Genomic DNA, 25029 nt, shown 5'->3' with positions numbered 1-25029 from the left:
CAGCCTGGGTAATGAGGAATGGCTATTCTGGGTCACACTCTAGAGTCAATCACTGTCTCTTTGACCATTTGTGCAGCTTCTAGAATTCTGTTTTCTGATCTCTGATGCAAGCTAATGCTGAGTATGTGGTGGTGGGCCAAGGGCCCCCCTGAGATAACCCAGTCGGTGCCACTGGCATGGAGTAAGTGCTCACCCTGTTGTCTGCAAAAGCCTGGGGACAGAATGGACTGTGACTTGATATGTTCAGCCTTGCAGAACACAGTAAAGCAGGGACAGGGTGAAAAGCATGTGACCTTTCATGTCACTATGGTGACAGGAGCTAGCTACCTCCTTCCTGAAGTCATACTGGATAGACCTGTGGCTCAGGAACCATGGCAGGCTGTGAGATGAGGGTTCAAAGGGGTCCTCCAGCCCTGACCTGTCTCTGCACTGCCTCTGGACCCCCCTTCCTCCCCAAGGAGAGGCTTGTTTCCCACTTAGTCTGCTTATTAGGAAGGAACCCGGGCCTCTATGTGACCCTGGGCCGACTGCCTGATGATATATTAGCCAAGTCCTTCTCTCCTTCTGAGGGCTGCTTACCTTTCGAGGCCACTGTTCATGCCCCTGCCCCCCATCCTGAACATAAATATGGATCAAGTAACAGAATATTTTGACTTGTGGCAACTCTGAAGAGAGTTATCAAATTATCAAAGCCTGTGCGTTGCATTGGAATTTTGCAGACAACCTGGCCTCTTTCAAGCATGCTGCTGTGGAGGCTCTTCCATTTTGTGGGGTCAGGGTGGTCTTTGCCATCCCGTAGGGAAGACAAGGTCTGGACAGTCCAGTCTTGGGGGGAGGTGGGCAGTAACTCTAGGCTTTGGTGGCCGGCTGCTGATCAGTGGCCTGGCACAGAAAGGATGCTCTTCTAGACCCTTTGATGGGCTTGGCACAGAGCAGGCCATCCCAGGAAGGTTGTTCTGGGGCTGTGATTCCCGCTCTGACTATGAACGCACTGGCCCATGCACATTTCCGCGCTATAGGGGACAGAATGCTGTTGTAAAGGCCCCTGACTTACACCTCAACATTCTTTGTAGTTTCTTTGCATCAACTATCCAGCTACACCCCCAGCAAACCCTGCAGGTACTTCCTTCAGCACATCTTCACACGTGGCCTGAGTCTAGCCAGCTTCTTGGCTGCTCTGGGGCCAGCTCATCACCATCTGTTCTGTGGGTCATTGGCCTCCTGTTGGGTCTCTCAATTCTCCTCAGCTCCCTGGGATCAGATCATGTCACCCCCATGTTCAGTCTTCTGTCACCTCCCTCTGGTCACACCTATTCCTCCTCGTCCTGCTCTGGTCATTTGGTCCTGTATTCCACTCTCAAGCCTGCTGGCCATACACACGTTGGGCCTTTGTACTGCTGTTCCTAGGCATGGCACACTCAGCTCCCACGAGAGTCAACCCCGAACACCACTGTCTCCGTGAGGACAGCCTTGTCTTCCTTCTCTGAATTTCCAGCACGTGCTCACCCCACTGCTCCGTTTCTTTGTAGAACTTAGCACGATGTCGATTGTGTCCTACTCACTGACTCCTGTTCGCAGAGCAGGAGTGGCCCAGCCTTGTGTACTGGAAACTATATCCCAGCAGTATTTGGTAGTCTCAAGAGGTGGGGCCTTAGGATGGCAAGATGGACCAAGTAGGCAAAGAGGGGCATACTTCCTGCTTCATAGACAGCCATCTGTATTCCATATCAAGCTTTCTGATTTATTATTATATCTTGTTTTATTTATTTTTATTTTATGTGCATTGGTTTTTTTTTTGTTTGTTTGTTTTGTTTTTGACCTGGGGATTGAACCCAGGGCCTTGTGCTTGCTAGGCATGCACTCTACCACTGAGCTAAATCCCCAACACCGGTTTTTTGTTTTTGTCTGCATGTATGTCTGTGCAAGGGTGTCGGGTCCCTGGGGACTGGAATTGCAGACAGTTATGAGCTGCCCTGTGGTTGCTGGGAATTGAACCCAGGTCCTCTGGAAGAGCATCCAATGCTCTTAACCCCTGAGCCATCTCTCCAGCCCCATCTCTAACATTCTACTTGTAGCTATGTGTTCTTGGAATGCTAGCATATAAAGAGGGGTGGGTGTGTGTACTCACGTGTGTACATGTGCACACATGTGCATGTTCTTGTGTGAACCTCTTGATGAGAGAGGAGAGCAACAGAAAGAGAAGAGTGTCCACCTTACTGGCCTCGCCCTGTGGACCCCACACAATATTATGTCATGTACATCTCAGGCCACCTGAGGATGATTCTTTCATCCTAGTTAGCAAATGGTAAACCCCACAAAGCCAAGAAGCAGGGAGGCACGTCTTTAAATACATGTATGACATCTTAGATGCCTGAGAACAGGCACTCAGACTTCCTCCCCGGCCAGACCACTTGCTTGCCGTCACAAGAGGTTAGTGGGCAAGCCAGGCTCATGATGGGCCTCTTAGTGTGTCAGTGTGGGCCCTGGTGAGGAGAGAGATGTAAGATAGAGTCATCCTTGGCTCTGGGGATGTCGCTTAGTGCTTGCCAAGCATGTGTGAAGCTATGGGTTTGATTCCACCAACACTGTGCTAAACTTTACAGTGTCCCCGTCAACTACAGTGTAAGGTCGGGGACATCCTGAGCTACATGAGACTGGTCTTCAGAAGAAAAAAAAAGGATGAATCAGCAAGGTAGCTCAGTGGGTAAAATCCTGGGGACCTAAGTTCAGTCTGGGGACCCATATAGTGGAAGGAGAGATGTGAGACCTTCCAGGTGTCCTCTGAGCGCGCGCGCGCGCGCGCACACACACACACACACACACACACACTAATAAGTAAATAAGATCTTAAAATTAAACATTTAAAAGCCACACTTAAAAGTAGATGGAACTCGGTTCAGACATACCCTGGGAAGGTGGAGCTTGTTCTAACAGCCAAGGTGAACCTGGACAAGTGTGGGGTGCATTACCTGTGCCCCCCATCCCATCCCCCATAGTCATGGCCACTGGTCCAGGTCAGTGTCCTCGGGCTGCTCATGCTGACTCGGCTGTCCTTGTTTGCCTGGTTTCTGCAGGAACCCTTCAGGCCCTGAGCTCTGGGCACAGGCCTCTCAGGACCATTCCTGCCTGCCCAGCCTGCCAGGGTTCTGATGAAATTCTTGAAATTTCATGGCACAGGCAGAGCCTTGCTAAACTAGTTTTTGTTCTTCAGCCTCAGGGCCACAGAGCCCTCTGTTGAGGCCCTGAGCAGTGTCCCAATGTTCACAGAGATTCGAGGTGAGAGGCGGGGGGCCTGGGCAATTGAGAATCATCCCCCCCACCCTGCCTCGAGGGTCAACTTCTTTCTGTTGCTGGAAAGTCCCTATCCCAACCCACTTTGCTCTCTAGGAGGCCAAGTCCACCCCCAGCACCCCTGCTACCACCAATCCCAGCACCCTTGGCATGTACCCCAGCATCCCTGTGGTGGCTCTGTCCTTGGGACATAGGGTCAGGCATACAGGGACACAGTCTTAGGCTGAAGTCCAGTTGAGCAGAGCACTGGGACAGGGACAGGCTGGCTCAGGGGATAAGCTGGCATACAGGGATGGGGCTTTCCAGGGAAGGGGGTACAGAGCAGGTGGGTTGGGGAGGGATGAGGTCAGATGCAGAGAGACTCAATGCAGATGGGTCCAGTCTCCTCCGTTTCTTGGCAATGGTGGTTAATCACCAAGGGGATAAAACTAGGAAGTCCCAGTAGGAGATGGGTAATCACTACATTTCCCCGTGGAAAAGGTGGAGGTCTAGGGCAGAAGAAACCATCAGCCTTGCTTCAAACCCAGCAGGTAGACAGTGTAAGGCCATCTTGGCAGCGCAGCCAGGTTCTGAGAGTTTGGGGCAACTGCTGTTGGAGTCCTCACATCCTTAAGCCCATTGGTGTAGTGGATAGCCATCCCAGCATTGGCCTGGAAGTTCCAACCCCCATTGAGGCTTCAGTAATGATCACGCCCACAAGGCGGGGCAGAGGAGGGAGCGGAAGACCGAGGATCAGGAAGAGGTCTCGCGCTTGGTTCCCGGACCCTGGACGCTGGAGGTAGACCGAGCAGAGTTCTCCATAGAACACTGCCGGACTACGTTATACCTTTGCCAGACCCTGCAGCCTACCACTTCATTTGTAAGTTAGCCCACAAAATAAACCTCCCTTTTAACTACGTGGAGTGGCCTTAATAATTCCACCAATACATTGGAACTCCAGGCCTACTTACAAGACATTGAGTCAGTTTACCTGTGACATCTTAGAGTCCAGGCTGAATTGTGGCTGGCAGCAGGGACTTGATGGCAGTAGCCTCCAACATGGCCTTCGCTTTCCTGTAAGTTGTACAGCTGTAGCATGGGCTGGTTAGAGTGATGGAGGCTGAGTGTGGGGCATGTCCCAGGTGCTTACCTCTCCTCTTCCCAACCTCTCCCTGGGAGGGAAATGGAAGGTGTTAGAAAGAGCCATGGAGAGTCTCTTCTTCAGTCTCCCTTTATGCGTAGGTATTTATTGAGCATCTACTGTATGCCAAGAACCACACGGACCAATGAACTCAAGGCTCAAGGCTACCACTGGGTTGGGGTCTTTCATTAAGTTAATTATCGAAATAGAATCAGAACCCAGCTCTGCTGTGACCTTCAGTGGATCACTTCTCTTCAGACCTCAGGTTCCAAAGGTACCTCCCACCATCTTGTATAGACGGATAAACTAAGAAATGGAAATGGAACTGGGCCTAGCTGGAGGTTAGTGTTTGGGGGCATCTCACAGAGCCCTCAGCTCTAGGGTCTTCTCTTGGGAGGTTAGGAACCCAGCTGGTCACTGGCTTGGGAATTGGGGTAGAGAGCCAGCCTCACCCTGTGCTGGGCTGTGTCCTGGTTAGACCCTCAGCTAGGCAGCTCTGCTCATCAGTCATCTAGCCAGGGACATGGGCCACACTGTCCTTCCAGCAACCCATCCAGTGTCACTGGTAATGCACAGACAACCTCTTCATAGAAGTAGGCAAGAGAGCCAGCTGGACCTAAGGGCTATGGGTCCAAGAGAGGAATCTCCAGCTGGATAGGTGAGCCTCCCTGCCCCCAGGCATCTCCAGCTGGATAGGTGAGCCTCCCTGCCCCCAGGCATCTCCAGCTGGATAGGTGAGCCTCCCCCCCCCCAGGCATCTCCAGCTGGATAGGGGAGCTCCCCCCCCCAGGCACCTCTAGCTAGACAAGTGAACCCCTCACCCCCATTAGGCATCTCCAGCTGGATAGGTGAGCCCTGCCCCAGGCATCTCCAGCTGGATAGGTAAGCTCCACCCTGCAGGCATCTCCAGCTGGATAGGTGAGCTCTGCCCTGCAGGCATCTCTAGCTAGACAGGTGAACCCCTTTCCCCTCAGACCCCAAAGCCTTATTCTCACCATTGCTGGCTACTCTGGATGTAACTCCCTGAACGGTGACCTCTCAGGGACAGTCCAACCAGAACAGAACTTTAACTGGGTCTTAGGCTCCTGTGGCTCGCCTTCTCTGCTGACACCAGACAGGAGGCTCTCCACCAGTTGACCATTTACAGTGTGAGGCTGGGGGGCTGAAGTCTGAGGCTTAGTCCCTACCAAGAGAATTCACGGTTTGAGGAAGGAAAGCACACACAGGGGATGGGTTCACCTTATGAAAGGTATCAGAGCATCACAGGTACCAGCGGAACCCCAGCTCCTCCTCCACCCAGGTGGTACCTAAGAACTGTGTAAGTCCCAAGGCCCTTGTAACAGTGACAGCTGCTGATCAATCTAGTGGGATAGGGAGAAGTGGTTGTGTAGGTTCGCAAGTTCAGGGCCATCCACAGCAACAGGCTAGCCTGGTCATGTGGCCAGAGGCTTCCATAAGGAGAGGGCATTCAAGACGAGACTGAGGTAGAGCAAGCTACTCAAGTAGGTAGCAGGAGGCACCCAGGCCAGAGGAAGTCACAGAAAACCTCAGGAAAGAGGCTGTCTCCGAAGGAGCCTTAGGAAGAAGTGTTCTGAGAGAAGGTGGGTGCAAGGCAGTAACTAGCTATGTTGACACTTTGGCATCAGATATGGTGACAGAATCTGGGATCTCTGGGTTCCCCTTGGCTGGGATATCCTGTGTCAGAAGTAGGTGGTTATTGCAGTGGTCCAAGTGTACAACAGCTCACGTCTAATGGCTGTGAGAACTGGAAAACTAATAGGCACAACCCCAGATCAAGGGACAAGCTCTGTGAAAACCCCATGATCCTTTCCCTTAGAAGTCTGTAAGCTGACTGAGCACCAGCTTAACTGGGATGCTTGGAATCAGTGCCTCACTTCAGATCTGTGTATGTGTATCTTTTGCCACCTGGTGGTAACACAGAGTATTACAGCCACCTGCAATGGTACTGTTTTAACTGTTGGTACTCTGTGAAGCTAGCGATCCCTTCTACAAATAAGGCAACTGGCTATACCCCCATCCAAAAGGCGCATGTCTATGGAGACCCTAAAGGTGCTTCTGGAGACCTTTCCTCTGGCCTCCAGAGCCCCTGCGTCTTGCTCTGAGATGACGCCCTAAGGATGGGCGCCATCTGGTGGTGCTGTCAGACACAGGGAGCCTGTTCCTGGAAGCTCCCAGAAAAATCTAGTCCTCCTCCCACCAACCATAATCAATCCCATCCTGCTCTCTGGCAGGTTGCCAGCTCACTTGTTACTGGGACTGGTGGTCAGGAGTGCGTCCAGGTGACTTCAGGTCGCACCCAGACTAGAATTTTCATTGTGACAGGCTGTTAGCCTGAAGAGCCTAGCTCAATGGTGAGTCAGAGGGCGGGGGTTCTCCCATATGACCTTAATGGTGTATGATTTACATATTATTAAATTCACTTTTTTCTTATGGTTCTGGGTATGGAACCCAGGACCTTGCGTTTACTCAGCGAGTGCTCTACCACTAAGCTGCATCCAGCCTTTCAAATTGCTTTAAGTGTACAACTGATTTGATAACACAGTTCCAATTATGCAGCCGTCATTGCCATCCAGTTTCAGAGCGTTTTTTACCACTCTCTTTGAAGCTTGTGGTGTTGTTGTTGTTGTTGTTGTTGTTGTTATTATATGGGCATTTTGCTTGCATGTATGCCTGTGTACCATCAGGTCCAGACCATGACTCCAAGGACCTTGTGGTGAATACCACTTGAGACAAAGTAACCCCAAGAGAGATGGTATCTTGGCTTGTCATCCGTCACGCCCAGTTCTTGCAGTTCCTTTGGGAGAGGACTCCAGTGGGGAAGAGGGAGACAGCCAGTGTTAATGGTGTTAACCCTGAAGGAAGCGGTGGCTCCATCCACAGGTAGCCCGCCTGCCTGCAGAAGTGCCCAGCACCCCCTCAGCCCACACAGAGCCCGCTGGCACACAGCAATGGGAGGGTGCTCCAAAGGTCTGAGTGAGTACGACATGGGCGACCTTCCACTGTGCTAAGGGTAACTCTCTAAGCCCCACCAGGGACCTACTCCTGGGGAGCCTACCTCCCCAGCTCTGACCTCAGGGCCCTCTCACCCTACTCTCCTCCCCGTTCAGCCCCTCGCCCCAATTCACCTGTCTTCCCTTCTTGGTCATAGCCACCTTGGCATCTTCCTCCCAGCTCTCATCCCCAGCTCCTCCATTCCCCAGAGGCAAGGAGTGAGTGTGTGGATTTCAACCTGAGGCCCCTCGAACCCAGTGGGTACTCACTGGCACCCAGTGGTACTCAGCAGACACTGAGAAAAGCAGCTAGTTGGTGCTACCAAGAAGGTTGACCCCTACCTAGCAGAGACTAGACTGGTACTGCCTCAGGGCTTGAGGTCCGTGCCGCCTGGAAGAGGCCAGCACGCCCAGGCTGAACTGCTGGTGTGCCAGGTACAGGGCTGAGCAGGAAGAGATCTAACAGATTCAGATTCCCAGTCCGGGAGGGCAGGCACCTTGGAGAATCCTTGGGGCCCATCTACAGGGAGGGCTGTGGTGGGGAGCAGCCTTCTGATGGCCCTGTATTAAATGGGGTTGAGCACCTCCACCACACAGGCACTGTCCAGGACAAGGACTTGGTTCTGAGGCTGCATGGTGGAAGTGCTTGCTTGACAGATACAAGGATCTTTTCGATGAGGGGATCGGTAACAGTGACACTATGATGGGTTCTCCCGCGTCTCCCCGCCGTTGAGAAAGCAGTGTTTACTGGAGATGGGGAGGGTGGCTCAGTAGTGCCTGCCACCATTCCTGCCCCTGTCTAGGCAGAGCCTGAGGGAAGCAGTCTGCATGAGACCCAGAGCTGATGGAACCCTGTTTAAATCCTGGAGACTGAGGCACAGAAAAGACTGGTATTGCCTGTTCCGGCAAAGCTAGACCGGAAATCTAGGTCTTGTGACCCATGCTGGACCGGCCGTTGGGGTCCATCAGAGTTCCGGCAAGCCTTTCCCACTTAGGCATGCTCAGAAATGTCGCACATACAGTTGTTGGGTCACTGGGAAGCCCCCAAGCTGCCCTGGGGAGGCTCTTCCCCAAGTTCCCCCAGCAACACAGGCCCTTGGCTGTGCGCCCCTGGCCTGCATTTGGAGCCCACTGTGTGCAATGTGGCGGCCGCCTGTCCCTTTGTGGAGCTGCCTCATTAAGGCCGCCTCTTGGCCTGCCACAGTGAAGACATCTAGACTTGGCATTCATTCCTGTTGCCTGGGATCCAGAAGCCCCCAAGAGGCCTTTTGGGCTCACAGCAGAGGAGATTCCTGGGGACCCGGAAGGCAGTAGGAACCGCAACCATATGCTAGGTGTCTCAGGGGCCCAACTCTGTGACCCAGCAATCCTGTGGTCTTGGCAAAGCGGCTTTACCCACAGAGCCTGTATTTCTTCCTGTCTGTGAAAATGGCCCATCATTTCACCCTGGCTACTTTTCCCACATCCCTCCCAGGATTCTCCTCTCTAGCAGCCCTAACCTCCCCGTCTTCCCTCAGTGCCCACCTTTGGCCATCTGTCCCAGATGCTGTTAACAGCTTGCCTGTGGATCTTGGCTCCCCTGAAAAGCCTCCATCTGGATAGCCACTGGGCCAGTGCGGAGTGGCCAGCAGTGGAGACGGAGGGGAAGGAGGGTTGAGCTGAACTGGGCCTAGGAGCTAACTCAACTTTTCATTATGCCCATTCACTTACTCTTTCTCTCCCCAGGGAGGTGTGTCCTCTGAGTCTCATCACTTTAGAAATAATGACATTCAGAGCTGTGTGTGTGACTGATTTTTTTTCCTGAGGAAACAGAACACATTATCTATTCACTCCAGATAGTAAGCCCATGACAGATACTACCATAGTCCAACTTTGTGAACCAGTGAGCAGAAATGACTCAAAGACAGCTGCATCACCAAAGCCCACCCCAGCATGGGTGACAGCTCACGAAAGCTGGAAGCCTGGAGCACCCTGCACAGCCTGCAGGCAGCTCAGCAGGTTGAAGAGTGTCCTTTTAGGCGGCTCCAGGCTGCTTGCCCAAACTCTTTCTTCTTTGTGGTTTGGCTTGTCTGAGAGTGGCTCTTTACTGTTTCCTCTTGGAGGGAGGGGCCTAGTGAGTCTGATCAGTTTCAGGAACTTCTTGAAGCTCTTTGAATTCCTTACTTTCTGTCTGAAGGAGCATCTCTGTAGGATGGAATGTTTCAATCTAGGAGGAAACTTCTCTGCAAAAAGAGCTGTGGGAAGAGCTGGTCAGTAAAGAAGTCACTAGCCACTGTGGTCCTCCTTTAGGGCCCCTTCCTGCTCCTCTCCCTCTCCCTCCCCTGTGTTCATGTACCACATCACCCCAAGTTTCCTCTTGTCTGATCTAAGCCTCAGTGCTTCCCTCCTCTAAGCCCCTCTTCCTGACTACCCCAGGCCACTCTGACCTCACCACCCTGGGAATTCCTATACAGTAAACTTTTTTTTTTAAAGATTTTTTTTAAATGTATACAGTGTTATTCTGCCTGTAGGCCAGAAGAGGGCGCCAGATCTCATTACAGATGGTTATGAGCCACATGGTTGCTGGAAACTGAACTCAGGACCTCTGGAAAAGCAGCCAGTGCTCTTAACCTCGGAGCCATCTCTCCAGCCCCACACAGTAAACTCTTGACAAAACTTTAAGGTGTCCAATCACAAATTGAGTTCTTTGCTTTCTTTCCTTAGATGTTTGTCTTCACTTACTAACTAGATGGTGTGCATTTTAAGGCAAGACAGTGTTTCTTGGACCACACTCATGCTTCAGGCATGGGAACAAGTCCATGACAACCTCTCAGTTAAGATGTGGGTGAAGAGTGGACATTAGATAGATAACAGCTGTGTGACAGATGAAGGGTAGAAGATGGAAGATGGATGGGAGGTTGACGGATGGACATGGATGGGAGGTTGATGGATGGACATGGATGGGAGGTTGATGGATGGACATGGATGGGAGGTTGATGGATGGACATGGATGGGAGGTTGATGGATGGACATGGATGGGTGGTTGATGGATGGACATGGATGGGAGGTTGGTGGGTAAATGGCAGCAGATGTAAAATGGATGGACATGGATGACGATGGAGGATGGGTGGATGTAGGATACATGAACAAAGGACAGAGAACACTTCCAAACATGGAAGAGCCTCTTTGACATCCTCTGTGGGGACTTCGGAGTTGAACCCATCGCTGTATTTTGTCCCTGACTCTTCTACATCCTTTAGAAATCCATGAATCACCTATGGCCAAGAGGTAGCAGGCAAAGTCGGCAACGGGATGTCAGGTACCTTAAGGGGGAACTTGTACTCCTCCATGGCAGTGGGCCTGCCCCACGTCCCCTGTCCTGAGCTCAGCTTTGTGATTCTTCCTCCCCGACCTCATCCGTAGACTGCTTGTTAGAGTCTTCCACTGGGTCGGACTCCTTGGAAGGTGCATTGGCAGAATCAAGGTCTGTTTGTGCTCATGACCCTAAGCTGGCATGGTGGAGGATAGGGCCGGGTCTAGTGATCTTTTTGTGAGGCCACACTTTCTGTTGGAATCTTATCCACGTTGCAGCCTTTTCCACCTTAGCATGAATACTAAGAGCTTTGCACATTGTCCATCTTGACCCCCACGACTTGGCAAAGCAAGAATTGGTGCAGCTCCTTTATAACTGAAGGTTCAGGGAGCTACAGAGTGGCAGGCAGATGGCTGGACCAGGCTTTGAACCCATCCATCCTCTCTCCTCACTAGTTGCTCTGAGGCCCAGACATTGTGGAGCCATGCCTGAGTGTCAGACATACTCAGGGCCTGTGCCCACTGTGGTGGGACAAGCCAGAGGAGGCAGGCAGACAGCACTTTGGCTTTTCTCTGTGGATAGAGCAGCAGAGACTCTTTGGGAAGCTCAGGAGACAGAGCAAACTCTGTGTGTGTGTGGGGGGGGGTATCTTCTGAGGTCTATGATGGTCATAGCATCCAGCCCCTCTAGGACACAGGCTGGAGGACCCAAGACCCCTTTCTTCCCCCGAGGAATTCAGCTTTTTCCCCCAGAGCAGGAATCTGGCCTCTCTGGGTAATCCACATGGTCACAATGGGGCCCATTCTCAGAAGCCTGGAAAAGGCAGGCCCTGCGGAGAAAGGCCAGATTCTTGTTGGACACAAGAGCCTTCAGTGCAGCAGTTTGGACCAGGACACAGATGGGGGCATAGATGGCATCCATGCTCCCTCTGTTTTGCCTGGAGGTCGCTGCCTCTTGAGACCATGCTGTGCAAAGGCTTTCAAAAGTCAGAACAGAAACCCAGCTCCAGGCTATGGGGCGGGGCGGGGCGGGGCGGGGGGTGGGGGACAGCTCCCAGAGCTCTGCAGACCTCAGCTGACCTGGGGTCCCCTTTGCTCAGATACTCTCATTAGGCTTCTAGAAGAAAACACATTCCTTCTTTCTCTGTGGCTCTCTTGCAGAATCCGAGTCTCGCAGCAGCTCTGTCTGCTACTCAGAGTAGCCTCCTTCTAGAAGTGGAGGAATGGAAGCCCAGACTCGTCAGTGTTTTTAAAATGCCCCTGCCAATTAAGAAACGCATCTCAGCTGAGGGGTGGTGGCACACGCCTTTAATCCCAGCACTCAGGAGGCAGAGTCAGGCGGATCTCTGTGAGTTTGAGGCTAGCCTGGGCTACAGAGTGAGTTCCAGGAAAGGTGCCAAAGCTACACAGAGAAACCTTGTCTCCAAAAAAGTGGCTTGTCCAGGGCCATCAGTCCTGATGGCAGAGCAGAGCCCAGAACCAGGTTAGTTGATTTAGGGCCGCACTGTCACAGCCTCTCTCCTGCCTCCATCTTCCAGTTATCTACCTTTCCTAGTCCTAAAAGAGTCCCTCCAGCTGGACTCGGTGCACGTCCCCCTTGCCCCCGGTCACTCCTGGATTTCACAGCTGGACCTTCAAACTCCATCCATCCTGGCCCTTCGCCAGACCTCCTGTTCACACACTACCAGATCCATTTTTCCTTTGTTGTGAGCTGCTTGTTCCTGTTTCTAGAACCTTCCCCCTTGTTCCTGTCCTGTCCTGGGATTAAAAGGGCCTTGTCTTTGAGGGTACCCTCTTTCAGCCCAGGATCTCTGTTGTGCCTGGAGTCTTGGTTGTCTGGAAATGTTAGCTCCCACCTTGGATTGTGTACTGTTGGTAGTCACCTGCACCACAGACCTGTGAATCAGGTTCTCCTGTGCCTGCCTAAAAGGGCCCTAAGGTCACAGGGCAGCAGCTTCCAGAGCTTACAGGATGAGTGGTTGAGATCACCACAGTCTCTCCTGGACTAGATTGAGCTCTCCTCAGCCAAAGTTATATCCGAAGCAATCTCCCCAGTCCACCTAGTCTAAGGAGTGAGTGCCTGTGCCCTAGCTCTCAAAGTCACCCCAAGCCAGCCATCTGCCACGGAGTCTGCTTCTCCTGCGCAGGTCTTAGCAGCAGCCGCGGACCTGCAGACGGGCACCCCAGGCCGTGCAGCCAAAGTCAGCCGGCAGACAGCATTGGGATGGAAGTGCTAGCCTGCGCTCCCGTGCCAAGGCGCTCGCTGATGGGAAGGAAGGAGAGAGGAAAGGAGGCTGTGGGCTGCTGCAGCCAGATTCTGCCTACCAAGGATACAGCAACCTTCCTCACGGCCACCCCTGAGCTTAACTCCCCTGACTCTTCTGTCACAGGCCTCAGCCACTCTTCCTGGCTTCTCTTTCACACTGATAACCTTGATGGACAGGGGTGACCTTTTCCCAGCAAGAGTCCAAAGCTGGCCGGCGGTGTGTCCTCTCTTTGCAGTCCAGTTCTTAGGTCCTGGTGCAGTCCCACTGGAGCACTGTGGGTCAGGACTATCTGTCTAACCCCGGAATCCCAGGGATCCCGCCTCTTGCTCCCTTCGGACCTTAGTCTCCCCATCCGTAAAGTGGGTTAACATCAGCTCCACCTGCCTCAGCACTGAAGACCAAATGCTAGGAATCTCCAAGAGTGTGGTATAGGGAGAGGAACTGTTTTTTGTTTTGTTTTGTTTTGTTTTACTTTTCCTCGGGCTATGATAAAATCCCACAGAAAAAGCAATTTAAAGGTTTCTTTGGGCTCACAGGTATAGCCAGCCCATGATGGTGGGGGAGTCGAGGGCCTCATCTTGAAGCCCCTGGTTCCAATGTATCCACACAGGAGGCAGAGAAATGATTGCTTATGCCCAGCTGACTTTCTCCTTTTTGTTCACCCTGGGGACCCCAGCCACAGAACAGTGCTGCACGTACGGGTTGTGTCCGTCACTCATTGAACTCCCAGGGGTGGCTGTTGCTTGGCTTCCCGAATAGTCCGTGCAACAACACTGTGTACTCCATCCTCCCCAAAGCCTTTGAGTTGGCTCTGTGGCTGTGGCTGGCTGTGACTGTCCTCGTCCTCTGGGTGGAGAAGTTCAGGACTGAACTAGTTCCGGGTCACCACCACAGCAAGCAGCCTAGCTTTGAACCGGAGGCTTTGGCCTCACGTGAGCTCAATTGCTTCTCCCCAGAAAGGGCCCAGAGATAGACAGTGACTCTCCTTTTGCAGACACAGATAGAGAGCTGAAGGGGGGCTCAGGCTTCTCTCCTACTGCCCACCACTGGTCCCAGTGTGCTCCCCACCAGTACAGTGTTCCAGTTTCTTAGTACACTTGGTGCCTGTTGTCGCCCCTGACAGTCTGATGGAGCCTGGGAGGCCTTTCCAATCACATTAGCTTCTGGCATCAAGGGAGATGCTAGCCTGGCCCTCCCTCCTCTGCTCCTTCCTGTGGCTCCCTGGGACCCAGTGACTCAGCAGCAAGTCAGAGGCAGGCTAGACTGTGACTTCCAGGGAGTGGGGCCTTGTCAGGGCAGCAACTGTCAGCACCAGCAGAAGACCACAATTGAGTGAGGGGGAATTTGACCCCAACACTGGGTCCCCGCTCTCCTGTCAGGCCAGAGCTGATTGAGGGGCAGTGACAGGTGGGTGTGCCCGCGGTGGGGGAGTCCTGCCTTTTCTTTCCTGGTCTGGTATGTGAGGGATGGGGGAGTCCCAGATACCTAAGCTGCTTCTCAGCACATTCAGCAGTTAAAAATACCAAGTGGCTTTGCAGAAAGGTGCCCGACCGGAAACCTCCGAGAATTTCCTATTAGGGAAGAACCGTCCTGGGCTGGAAGCCAGGCACCTTATGGATTCCTCTACCTGCCACCCTCCCGTTCATTTGTGACCCAGCTGCCGCCGCTGTCAAGACCCAGTCTCCCCTTCTACCCAGGTGTTTGTCAGGCCCCAGGGTTCTGCCCTCTGCTCCTGCACCCACAGCTCCAGGAGGGTGGGGCTTGAGAGTTAGTGTAGCCTGAGAGCTCAACCCGGGTTCCCGGTTTGGGGCTCAACCCAACCACAGCCACCTATAGACTGGTTTTGGCCTTACCCTTCTCACCTGAAAGGAGAGAGGTCCAGGAACCCTGGGTGGAGGGCTGATGGCGGAGCAAGGCCAGAGGTTCTGTCTGTAAGCTTTTGGGGAAATTCCAACACTTTCCTCCTACTTCACACAACTATCCTGAGGGAGTGGCTGGGTCCCGGTGCTTACGCAACCCTGGCTCAGCCTCAGAATCCCAAGGAAGCTTGTTGGAAACACAAGACAGCCAAGTAGGTGTGGGTGGCTCCACCCTGGATTTCTAGCCAGCTTTCTAGATGATTCTATGGAATGGTCAGCCTGAGCTTCACCATGCTTCGTTCCTCTGTCCCATGGGGACAGCTTGCCTGCCTCCCCACTGCCTCAGCAGCCTTCAGCATGGAGAAGCCATTGAAGCGAGGGAGCCGCTCCTGCTTGGCCACTGGCAGCCTTGGGAATGGCCAGTGGACTGTGGAGTTCTAGAACCCAGCAAGCCCTTTGGGGAAATGGTGGCTCTGAATTGCCAACCACGTCCTGCCCTTCCCCTTGGTCAGCCTCGGTGAAAAATCTTGGGAAAAGAATTCCTCTCTGGGTGTGAAAGAGCCACTGCATAATAATGCTTTCCGTGCTGGGGGTTCTCCTACATCTGAACATCAGGGGGCACTGGGAGGAGGGCTAGGACTCGTCTCTCCCAGTTCTCCTTCTGCTTCAGCAAGTGTCCTACTTTGGGTACTATTCCTCATGAAACACCATGAGTGAATTGGAAAGAGTTTATTTGGCTCACTCTTGCACATCATTGGAGGAAGTCAGGACAGGAACTCAAACAGGGCAGGAACCTGGCGGCAGGAGCTGATGCAGAGGCCGTGGAGGAGTGCTACTTACTGGCTTGCTTCTCATGGCTTGCTCAGTCTGCTTTGGTATAGAACCCAGGACCATCATCCCAGAGTTGGCCCCACCCACCATGGCTGGACACTCCCCCATCAATCACTAATTAGGAACGTGCCCTACAGGCTTGCCTGCAGCCTGGTCTTATGGAGGCCTTTTCTCAGTTGAGGCTCTCTCCTCTCAGATGATTTTTATCTTGTGTCAAGTTGACATAAAGCTAGCCAGCACATCAATGGAGCAGGAAGAAAGTCTTCCCTCTGAGAGATACACATTTGTGTGCCAAGCCCAGCTCTCCACCTTTCCTAACAGTGCACCCTCTGCCCACGGGCACTGCAGCTTTTATTCTTCCTGGGGACTTATGAACCACAAGCCCTTCCTCACAATGAGCTTCATCTCATTCACTGGGGGTTCCAAACTGGACGAGAAGGGGGGGGCACATGTCATTCATTCCAGCCCTCAGGAGGCAGAGGCAAGCAAAAGTTCAAGGCCAGCCTGGACTACATAGTGAGGCTATCTCAATAGAAACAAGAAGTGCAGCTTCCCAGGCCCCGCCCCCGCTGCTAATCGACTTTCCTGTTGCCTAAGGCCATTCCTTCAGGATCTCTGGGATCTGGATGGGAGAGTCTCTCCCTATGGGCTGCCTGCCTGCCCTTCTCAATGAGACCCTCCTCCGGGGAGCAGATCCAGCTAACTAGTTTGCTTGGCCAAAAATAGGTAGCAAGTGGCATTTTCTTTGGTCCTCAGGGACCGGGAGGGCAGTTCCTCTTGTCTCCAGATAAGTCCCAAGCTGGCTTCTATGCTGTTTCTTGAGCATTATCAGACTGCGGATTTTAGGAATTCCATGAGACTGGGGGGGATGGAAGGTACAGGAGGAACAGCCAGCTTTGGGAAGCCTGCCTCTGCCTGATACTGAGTGTAGCTCTACGGGGACCCGGAGATCAGAACTGGGCAGACTCCAAGCTGTCCATTCAGGGCAGAAGGAAGGAAGGAGGGGCTGTATGACTATGGGTACCAGCAGTTATTTCAAGTGACAGATTAGAACCCAGTGCTACCTTTAGAAGCTCAGTCTCCATTTCTACCACTCCCAGCTTCCTAGGTACCTCTGCAGAGTGCCCAGAAGAGAAGGCCCAGTGTCAGCCTTTAAAGATAAAGAACTACAGGTGCTATGTTCCTGCAGGCCATGTTTGCCCATTACTTGTGCCAGTCCCAAAAGATGGAGTGGTTTAAAGCAGCTAGTGTGCCTGAAGGGCGCCGTGGGTGGGTGGGTGGGGAGGACAGCATTGAATCAAAGGGTCCAAACTAATTGCAGGAATGAGGGCGTGCTGGGGAAATCGCTGCTGGGCTAGCAACGCAAAATGGTCAGAGCCTGGGTTCTAGCGATCACCCACCCACCTGGTAGCCTCAGTTTCCCAGTTTGGCAGGCCCGCTGGAATCTGATAGCTCTCTCGAATCTGTTGAGGATTAGGGAAAGGTGAGCCCCTTTGGGCAGGCCGGGGCGCGGTCGGGGTGCGGGCTGCGGAGCGGCAGGGCGGGGCGAGGAGGCTGGTCCTGCCGTAGGGAGGCCGGGCTGCCGGGGCCGCGGGCGGGTATCGCAACGCGCAGTGCGTGCAACTGCGGAGCGCGCGGCTCGCCGAGCCCCGGCATCACATGAGCACAGGCGCTGGGAGCGTCCGCAGCCCGCCGGTAGGCGCCCCCATAGCTGCAGCCCCGCGTCCCCGCCGGCCTAACCATGTCTATTTGTTGTTGTTTCTTTTTCAGAGATTATGGCAGTTCCAAGAGGAAATCAGGTAAGGGAGTCTCGGCGCTTTTCTTTCTGACCTCCTAGCTGCATGCACGCGTCTCTCTGATCCCTGCGCAGGACTTTGGGGAGGGGGGGTGTCTTTCTGGCCTGCGCCACTGTGGTCCTGCCTGTCGGGGGACGCATCCATTGCCCCTTCCCTGTCCCTTGCTCTCTTAAGTTCTCTACCACTCACACCTCATTCTCCTCCTTAGTCCCTCTGACTCCTTAATGGGAGTAGGGTGCACGGGGTAGGGGGTGTCTCGGAAAGGGCCTAAGCCCCTGCAGCATCTGCAGCCGGATCCTGCACCCCAGCTGCAGGAGCCACTGCTGGGTAATCCTGTGGCTTTCCCGTTCATCCTTCGCGCTGCGGTGGAAGAGTTTGTGGACACGCAGGGTCTTCTGCGTGGGAAAGTGAGAGGGGACTGAGAAGGGGTTGGTTGCTCTTGAGAGACTTGTGTTTGCTGCACCTTACCACTGGCCCGAACTCTCCCCCAGCTGTGAGCTTGCGCTGCTCAAGGTTGTGGGGGTCCGCTGCAGCCGAGAGTGGCTTGCAGAGGCGTAGTGGGCGCGCGGGGGAGGGACGGAGGGGGGGCGAGGCGGGGAGCGGCAGGTGTAGGGGCTCCCCAAGCAAGGGCGAGGTTGTTCTCCGGCGCCGTCCCGGAGGGTCCAAGAAGATTCTTTCTAGGTGGGGGAGGCTTTCCCAAATGGCACACGCCTGGGCGTGGGTGGGGTGTAGTTAGTTGGGGGAGGATGATCTTTTAAAGTTAATGTGGCGCGTTTTGGGGTGCAGGGCTGAGGCAGACAGAGCGAGCTACGTTGGCACGTGTGTCTCCTGTATGTGTTGTAGTGGGAAGTCATGGACAGTCTCCTGAAGAGCCTGCCCCTTGGGGATGTGTTCAAAGCCCCTCTATCTCAAGAGGGGGGGACTGTGGGCCAAGTAGAGAAGTAGAGGCTTGCCTGCCGCCGGGATGGGTGGGAATTGAGGTGGAAGTAATTGTATTCTGTGTCCTTGTAAATATAGGTTTGGATGTGTTGTGTGTACAAATGCTATCTTGTGTCTGTATGTGGGAGGCCATGTGTTGGGTTGTGCGGACCTGGGTGGTCCTGCTGATAACCGTGCATAGGCTGGGTGTCCTCTGTGAGCTATAGGCCGAAGCCTGTGCAAGCATGCTTGTGTGCTTAGTTGTGGGGTAGGATGTGGTGTACCCATGACTGACAGCTGTGCCAGTTTTCTCGGGTAAGCACTGCAGAGAAGGGCATTTCTTTTTGTGGAAAGGGGGGTGAGGAGCCTGAAAAGTTTTGTTGTCAACGCTGCTGGCCCCAGCCCGAAGGGAGAACTGGAGTTGTGATAACCAAGACACCTGCCCGGAACCTCTTCAAGTCTAGCGCACGCCTTCACTCGGAACTCCAGCTTCCTGTTTGGCTTTGGGAAGTTTTTGTTGCATTTTCTTCATTATGCTTAAAACAATAATGACGAGAATGCCTGCCTCATGTAATATAGACTAGCCCTTAGCACATAATAAAATCATAATACTATGTAATGATATGTGTATAATACTCCGTAGAGTACTGTATGATACTATAGCAGTAGTGGATAGCCATTATCCTTGTGGGCCTCCTGTTTTAAGTTAGGGGTCCTGCCCACTCCCCGTACCCCCACTCAAGCTGCCTCTTCAGTTTCTCTGCCTTCCATCTCCATCCAGGAAAAGGATGGATGAGGAAATTTAATTTACATTGGTATGCTTATGGTAATGGCCACTTAATGTCCTGGTTAAAATGGCAGGCTGGAGCCAGGCATTAGGCATGGGGAGCCAGGCTCTTTCCCCTGTGACTCATGGGAGACTCCTCCCTCTCCGGGACCTAGTCTGTCTTTGTAAATTAGGGACATTTACATCCACTTTGTGGTGGTTAACTATTTCTCTTTAGACCGTTATCTTTGAATGTCCTTAGATGGGCCATGGTGCTTGGTGAGGGCTTTTCATTTGTGTGTTTCTGTGATGTTGTTGTTGTTTAATGAAATTAACATTTAAATCAGTGAACCCTGAATAAATCCCATTACCCTCTCTAATGTGGGTGGACCTTATCCAATTGATGGAAGGCCTTAATGGAACACACACACACACACACACACACACACACACACACACACACACCAACATGCCAACCAGGTGGACCTTATCCAATTGATGGAAGGCCTTAATGGAACACACACACACACACACACACACACACACACACACACACCCCAACATGCCAACCAGGAGCTCTGCTGTAGCTTGCCTTTGGACTTGACTACAGCTCTCCTGCCTGGCCTCCCTCATCACAGACTTGGTGCTCACTAAGCTTCCAAAGTCACATGAGCCAATTTCAAAAATAATTTTTTCTCTATATGCATATCATGTTGGCCTGTTTCTCTGGAGAACTCTAACACACACTTTCAGGGCAGTAATGATATCAGTTGATATCTGTGAGTGTGGTTAGATCATTGCCTGCAGCAGAGAAAGAGTCCTGAAGGGCTAGCCACTGTTACTGAGTGAGCGCTCAGTGGCCTGAACTTTACATGTGTTCCTTCATGTTCTGCTCGGCCACTCCACATGGTGGCTTTTGCAAGAAGAAACCTAAAACTGCAGTCTGGTGATGGCCCCTGGCTCTGGGCACATGCAGAATCAGGGTCCAGGTTTAGAGCTTACCCCTGCTCTACAGTGGAGCCTCTCAGGGTCGCTCACACGGAGTAGGTGGGTCCCGTTTATTGTCTTTGCTTTCCAGCCTTGCTCCAAAGCTTGCTCTACCTCACAAGACCCTTGATGATGATGGAAACGAGCGAGGACACTCTTCTAGAGACTTGTCTGGCCATAGGGGCCAGGTTGTCCTCTGTCTCGTGCTCAGAGAGCAGGTGCATGTCACTTAGGACTTCTGAGGCAGAGCTGGGGTCAGAGTGCTCACTTAGCATGTTCAATACCTTAGATTTAATCCTGGCACTGAATAAACCCAGTTTGGTGGTACGTGCCTGCAACCTCACCACTCAGGAAGCATAGGTAGAAGTCGAGAGGCATCCTTGGCTCTACAGTAAGCTCAAGGCCAGTGTTGGTTACATGAGACTATGAACTATTTCTAGAATTCCTAGAAAGAAGCTGTGGCGGCAAGGGCTGATTGACTGGATGGAACATCAGTGGTGTGGAGAGGTTGGAATGTTGCAAGTCCAGAGTCTAACTGTCTTGGCTCATCTTTGGCCTTGTCAATGGCCATTTATTGCCTCCTTCTGTATGTGACATTTTTGTGACCATTAGGTAAATATTTGGAATATATGAACAGAATCCTAGTTGCCACCAACCAAAGGGCTAAGGGTACTGTCAGATATTTCTGAAGCCTATAGCAGAGCCCCACCCCACCCCCTTCCCTATGCACCTGTTGCCTGCCGACCTGATGTACTCGGTGCATTTGAAAAGTGTGTGACTCTGTGACTTTCTTTACTCCTCCCGTCACTATAAGCAGTTCACAGAATTGCTGCCTCCTTGGAACATGTTACTGGGGAACCTGGATTGTTGTCCTTGGGCTGTGGTTACTCATATTCAGCTCTGGAATGAACCATCCCTTTTGAGGTGAGAGCTGCTGCTTCAGTTGGAAAGACCCGCCACCCCCACTCCCCCCAAAAAGCAAGGCTTGGGCAGAGCTGGGGAAGAACAATGTCAGGTGGTTTACAGCCTCTTGGGGGTGGTGGCATTTGACCTTGGACAGAGGATGGCGTGGTCTGACCTTTATCTGCATCTCTCCCCCCATACCCGCTCCTTTCTACATCTTTCCTTGCCAGGACTCGGGCCCTCCCGTCCTCTGCCTATCAACTGGACTTCCAGGTCCACCCACCTCTCCCTGTCCCCTCCACCTCTCCAGGAAGACCCCAGCTGTCCAAATAGCCCCTTGGCTTCCACCTTTGCCCCCTGCAGTTGCCACCCCTCGTAGCACCACCAGGGGGCACTCTTAAAGTGCATTCCAAACCTGCTGAAATTCCCCAGGGGACTTCCATTCGGTGAAGAGCAACTCCTTTTTCTGGCATAATTGACCCCCCGCTGCCTTTCTGACCTGGGCTCTACCCCAGCACACGCCCCACCCAGTCAAACCTGTTCAGCCACTTAATCATCCTCGTTCCTCAGACATCAAGCTCATTCCTTTGCATGGCGTTTGTTCTTGCCAGTACCCTCGGCCTCCATTTTCCCCATGGCTGGCTCCCTCTTGAGATTTTTGCTGTGTTGTTTACCATCTCAGAGAAGCCGCCACAACCTCGCCCTCTCAGATCTCGGCTCCTTCCCTGCTGCTAGTTTAGGTGTCTTGTGCATGTTCTTGCTTACCGACTGACCATCTCCCAACACCTTGAAACCTTGGCTGTAAGGTTTGCACCCGCACATGCCTCAATCACTTGTTGAGAGTTTTGGAGAACGCACGAGTCCCTGGACCACCCTGTGAGAGTCAGGAAAGGGTGGCCTCTCTCCAGGCAAGCAAGCTTGTTTGACCTTATGGAGCCTGGCCGTGTGCAGAGTACTGCACAAGTGTCTGCCGTTTGGGAGTTTGCAGTCATGAGCTGTCGTGTGAGGTGCTGTGTGGTAGAGGGAAGTGTTGGAACGACGTGGCTAGTTGACCAAGTAGACAGCAAGTGGGAAGGCCCAAGGCCTGTGAGAACATGCCAGCTCCTCAAGCAGGAGGCAGGGTGGAGAATGAGCAGGGTGAGGGGTAGGTGTAAGCAAGGATGTGTTCTAGCTAGGAGAGGAGGTGGGGTGACAGAGACGTGGGGTCTCACCGGCCGTTTCCTCTGGGTGGAGTGAGGAACACTGAAGGGATGGGGTGGGGCAGAGTGATGTGACTACCTGCTCAGAGGTGGCACTGTGCACATCAGTTATTAATCAAGAAAATGCCCCCACAGACCTGCCCACAGGCCAGTCCGGTAGAGGCGCCTCCTCAGCTAAGGCTCTTCCTTCACGAGACTCTAGCTTGTGTCAAGTTGACAAAACCTGACCAGCACACTCGAGTCTCCTGACTCATGTTTGTCAGTCATGTGACCTTGGACACATTCCCTCACCTGGAGCTCTCTGGCCTCTTGTGCCAGTCAGAATTCAGCTGGAAGAACAGAAGCAGCAGAAGACAGACAGACAGATTTATTGTAATTGGGTGTGATGTAATCCTGGCACTCAAAAGGCCGAGTTCAAGGGCAGCCTGGACCTCCTAGGGAGGGAAGGAACCAGGGTGCCTGTGTGGTGGGGGCTGTTGTAAGGAACTGGCCCACACACTGGCCGGGCTGTCTAGGCCAGCCTGAACCCATACCACAGAAAACAGGTTGGACCTTAAGCTGGAGCTGCTGTCCACACGTGCGGGTCTTCAGGGAGTCTCAGCTCTGCCTGCGGCTTTACAGCTTCTTGGCTCTGGCCTCCCTCACCACCACCCCAGTCCTGGACAATTCCCCTTCCTTAACATCCACCAAGGATGGGGCTTTAGCCACCAACACAAAAATGCTTTGCAAAAAAAGTGTGGGGGCTGGCCTCTCCAGAGGGTCCGCTGAGCATCACAGCTGACCGTACATTTGGAGGGCCTCCTGCCAGCCAGCAGCAGAAAAGGCCAGTAGCGGCTGTGTTAGCTCCTCCATGGTGGCAGGCATTCCTCCAAGAGACCTAAAGGACAAAGAAGCCCCAGGGCAGGACTTCCCTTCCAGTTCCCACAGCTCCCAAGAAAGATGCTTGAGGAGTTCTCGGATTTGCCACTAGGGGACGCAGTGGTCCATACAAACCCTGGGATCATGGCTTCCATGTGGTGCCACTTGCCAGGCCGAGGGGCCTGGTCCTGGTTCTCAGCCTTGAGCTGGTTTCAGTGCAAATGAGGTTGCTCAAGAGTGTTGCGAGCCGGTTCTCTTGGGCAAGTGTTGATGTTCCTGGTGAGGTCCTGTTTACTCAGACTGCCTTCCATCTCTGTGATCTTTAAACAGTCTTCCTGGGCCCAGTCAGTGAGATCAGCACTGTTGTGGTTCCATTGTTGGTGGAGGGAGAGTTTAGGTTTTGACATCTCACACACTGGGTAGGATTTAAACCCCAGCTCCACCCTGCATCAGCTTTGCTATTGGTTTACGTGTTTATTGTTTATTATAGGTTCTGAAAGGTGGGGAGAAGTTGACATTACCTTTAACTTGAGAATAAAAAGATTCAGTCATAATATTTATTTCCATGTTGTGAGTCCCAGAGGAGTGTCGATTCTGACCCAGAGTGCCTGTTTCATGCCCCACGTCTGCCAGCTAGCTATATGCTCTTGAGCAAGTCCTTAGCTTCCTTGTGCCTCAGTTTCATCTATAAAATGGGGGTGCGGGAGGCCGCAAAGATATCCCCACACTCCTGTAGGAAAGGGTGCTGATGTAGGTTCCTCCACACTCTGGGACTGGCAGTGGGTAAATGCCACATGTGTGGGAGTGCCTGCCGAGGCCAGAAGAGTGCATGAAGCCCCCGGAGCTGTGGCTACAGGTGGCTGTGAGCTGCCCAGCGTGGATGCTGGGAACCGAACTCGGGTCCTTTGGGAGAAGAGTGAGTGTTCTTAACTGCTGAGCCATTTCTCTGGCCTGTGCTTCATCCTCTTGAATAGCACACTACAAGCCTGTGTCTCTGGGCCTCGCCTTTGAGCTTGGGCAGGTTTTGGGTTTGTTTGTTTGTTTTTTCATTTGTTTTTAATTGTTCTTACTTTTAAATTTTTTAATTTTATAAACTATTATAAAATGCTTGAGAATAAATTATATCACACGTCTAAAATCTGTGTGTAGGAGCATATGTGACATGCATGGGGGTCTCTCTGTCCACTGTATAAGTTCCAGGGGTCAAGCCCAGGTCATCAGACTTTGTGGCAAGTGCCTTACCTACCTAGCCTTACCTCCCTGGCTCCTTGCTTTGTACTTTTGAGACAGTCTCGCTCTGTAACCCAGGCTGGTCTTGAACTCATGGTAATCTTTCTGCCTTGGCCTCTCCGGTTCTGGATTAGAGGCATGAGCCACCGTGCCTGCCTAAGTTTAGTTTTAGTTTAGTTTTGTTTTTATAGTTTATCTATGTTTTTAAATTATTATTTTGTATTTGTGAGTGTTTTGCCTGCGTGTGTGTCTGGGCACCACATACATGCCTAATGCTTGGAGAGCCCAGGGCTGTGAGCCACAATGTGGGTGCTGGGAATTGAACCCAGGTCCTCTGAAAGAGCAGCCAGTGTTCTTAACTACTGAGCCATCTCTCCAAACCCCCAAGTTCAGTTTAGAATAAAGTATATTTTTCTAATAGAAAGATTTAACTGTAAGTACTGGCTACTATAAAAAGCTAACTATCCAGGAAAGCTGGACTACCTTTTTAAAAATATATATTTTATATTTATTTGTGTACGTGTACGAGTGTGTGTGCGTGTGTGTGTGTGTGTGTGTGTGCACGCGTGTGTGTGTGTGTGTGTGTGTGTGTGTGTGTGTGTGTGTGCCACAACATGTATATGAAGGTCAGAGGACAACTTGTGGAAGTCAGTTTTCTCCTTCCACTGTGTGGTTCTCAGGGATCAAATTCAGGTCAGTCTT

At 52.5% G+C, this 25029-nt stretch overlaps 1 protein-coding gene across 2 annotated transcripts in view; it reads left to right on the top strand.

The window, feature by feature from the left end:
* The window catches only part of Sh3pxd2a (SH3 and PX domains 2A), a 160511-nt gene that overhangs the window by 59100 nt on the left and 76382 nt on the right, over positions 1 to 25029 (top strand). For both annotated transcript variants that reach the window (XM_036171892.1, XM_036171883.1), the window contains exon 5: positions 17441 to 17469. In XM_036171892.1, the coding sequence (XP_036027785.1) occupies positions 17441 to 17469 (29 nt within the window). The remainder of the gene's footprint in view (positions 1 to 17440; positions 17470 to 25029) is intronic.

Source organism: Onychomys torridus, chromosome 1, assembly GCF_903995425.1.
Source record: "Onychomys torridus chromosome 1, mOncTor1.1, whole genome shotgun sequence".
In the NCBI taxonomy this organism is placed as follows: Eukaryota; Metazoa; Chordata; class Mammalia; order Rodentia; family Cricetidae; genus Onychomys; species Onychomys torridus.
This window is presented reverse-complemented; position numbering and strand designations above follow the sequence as displayed.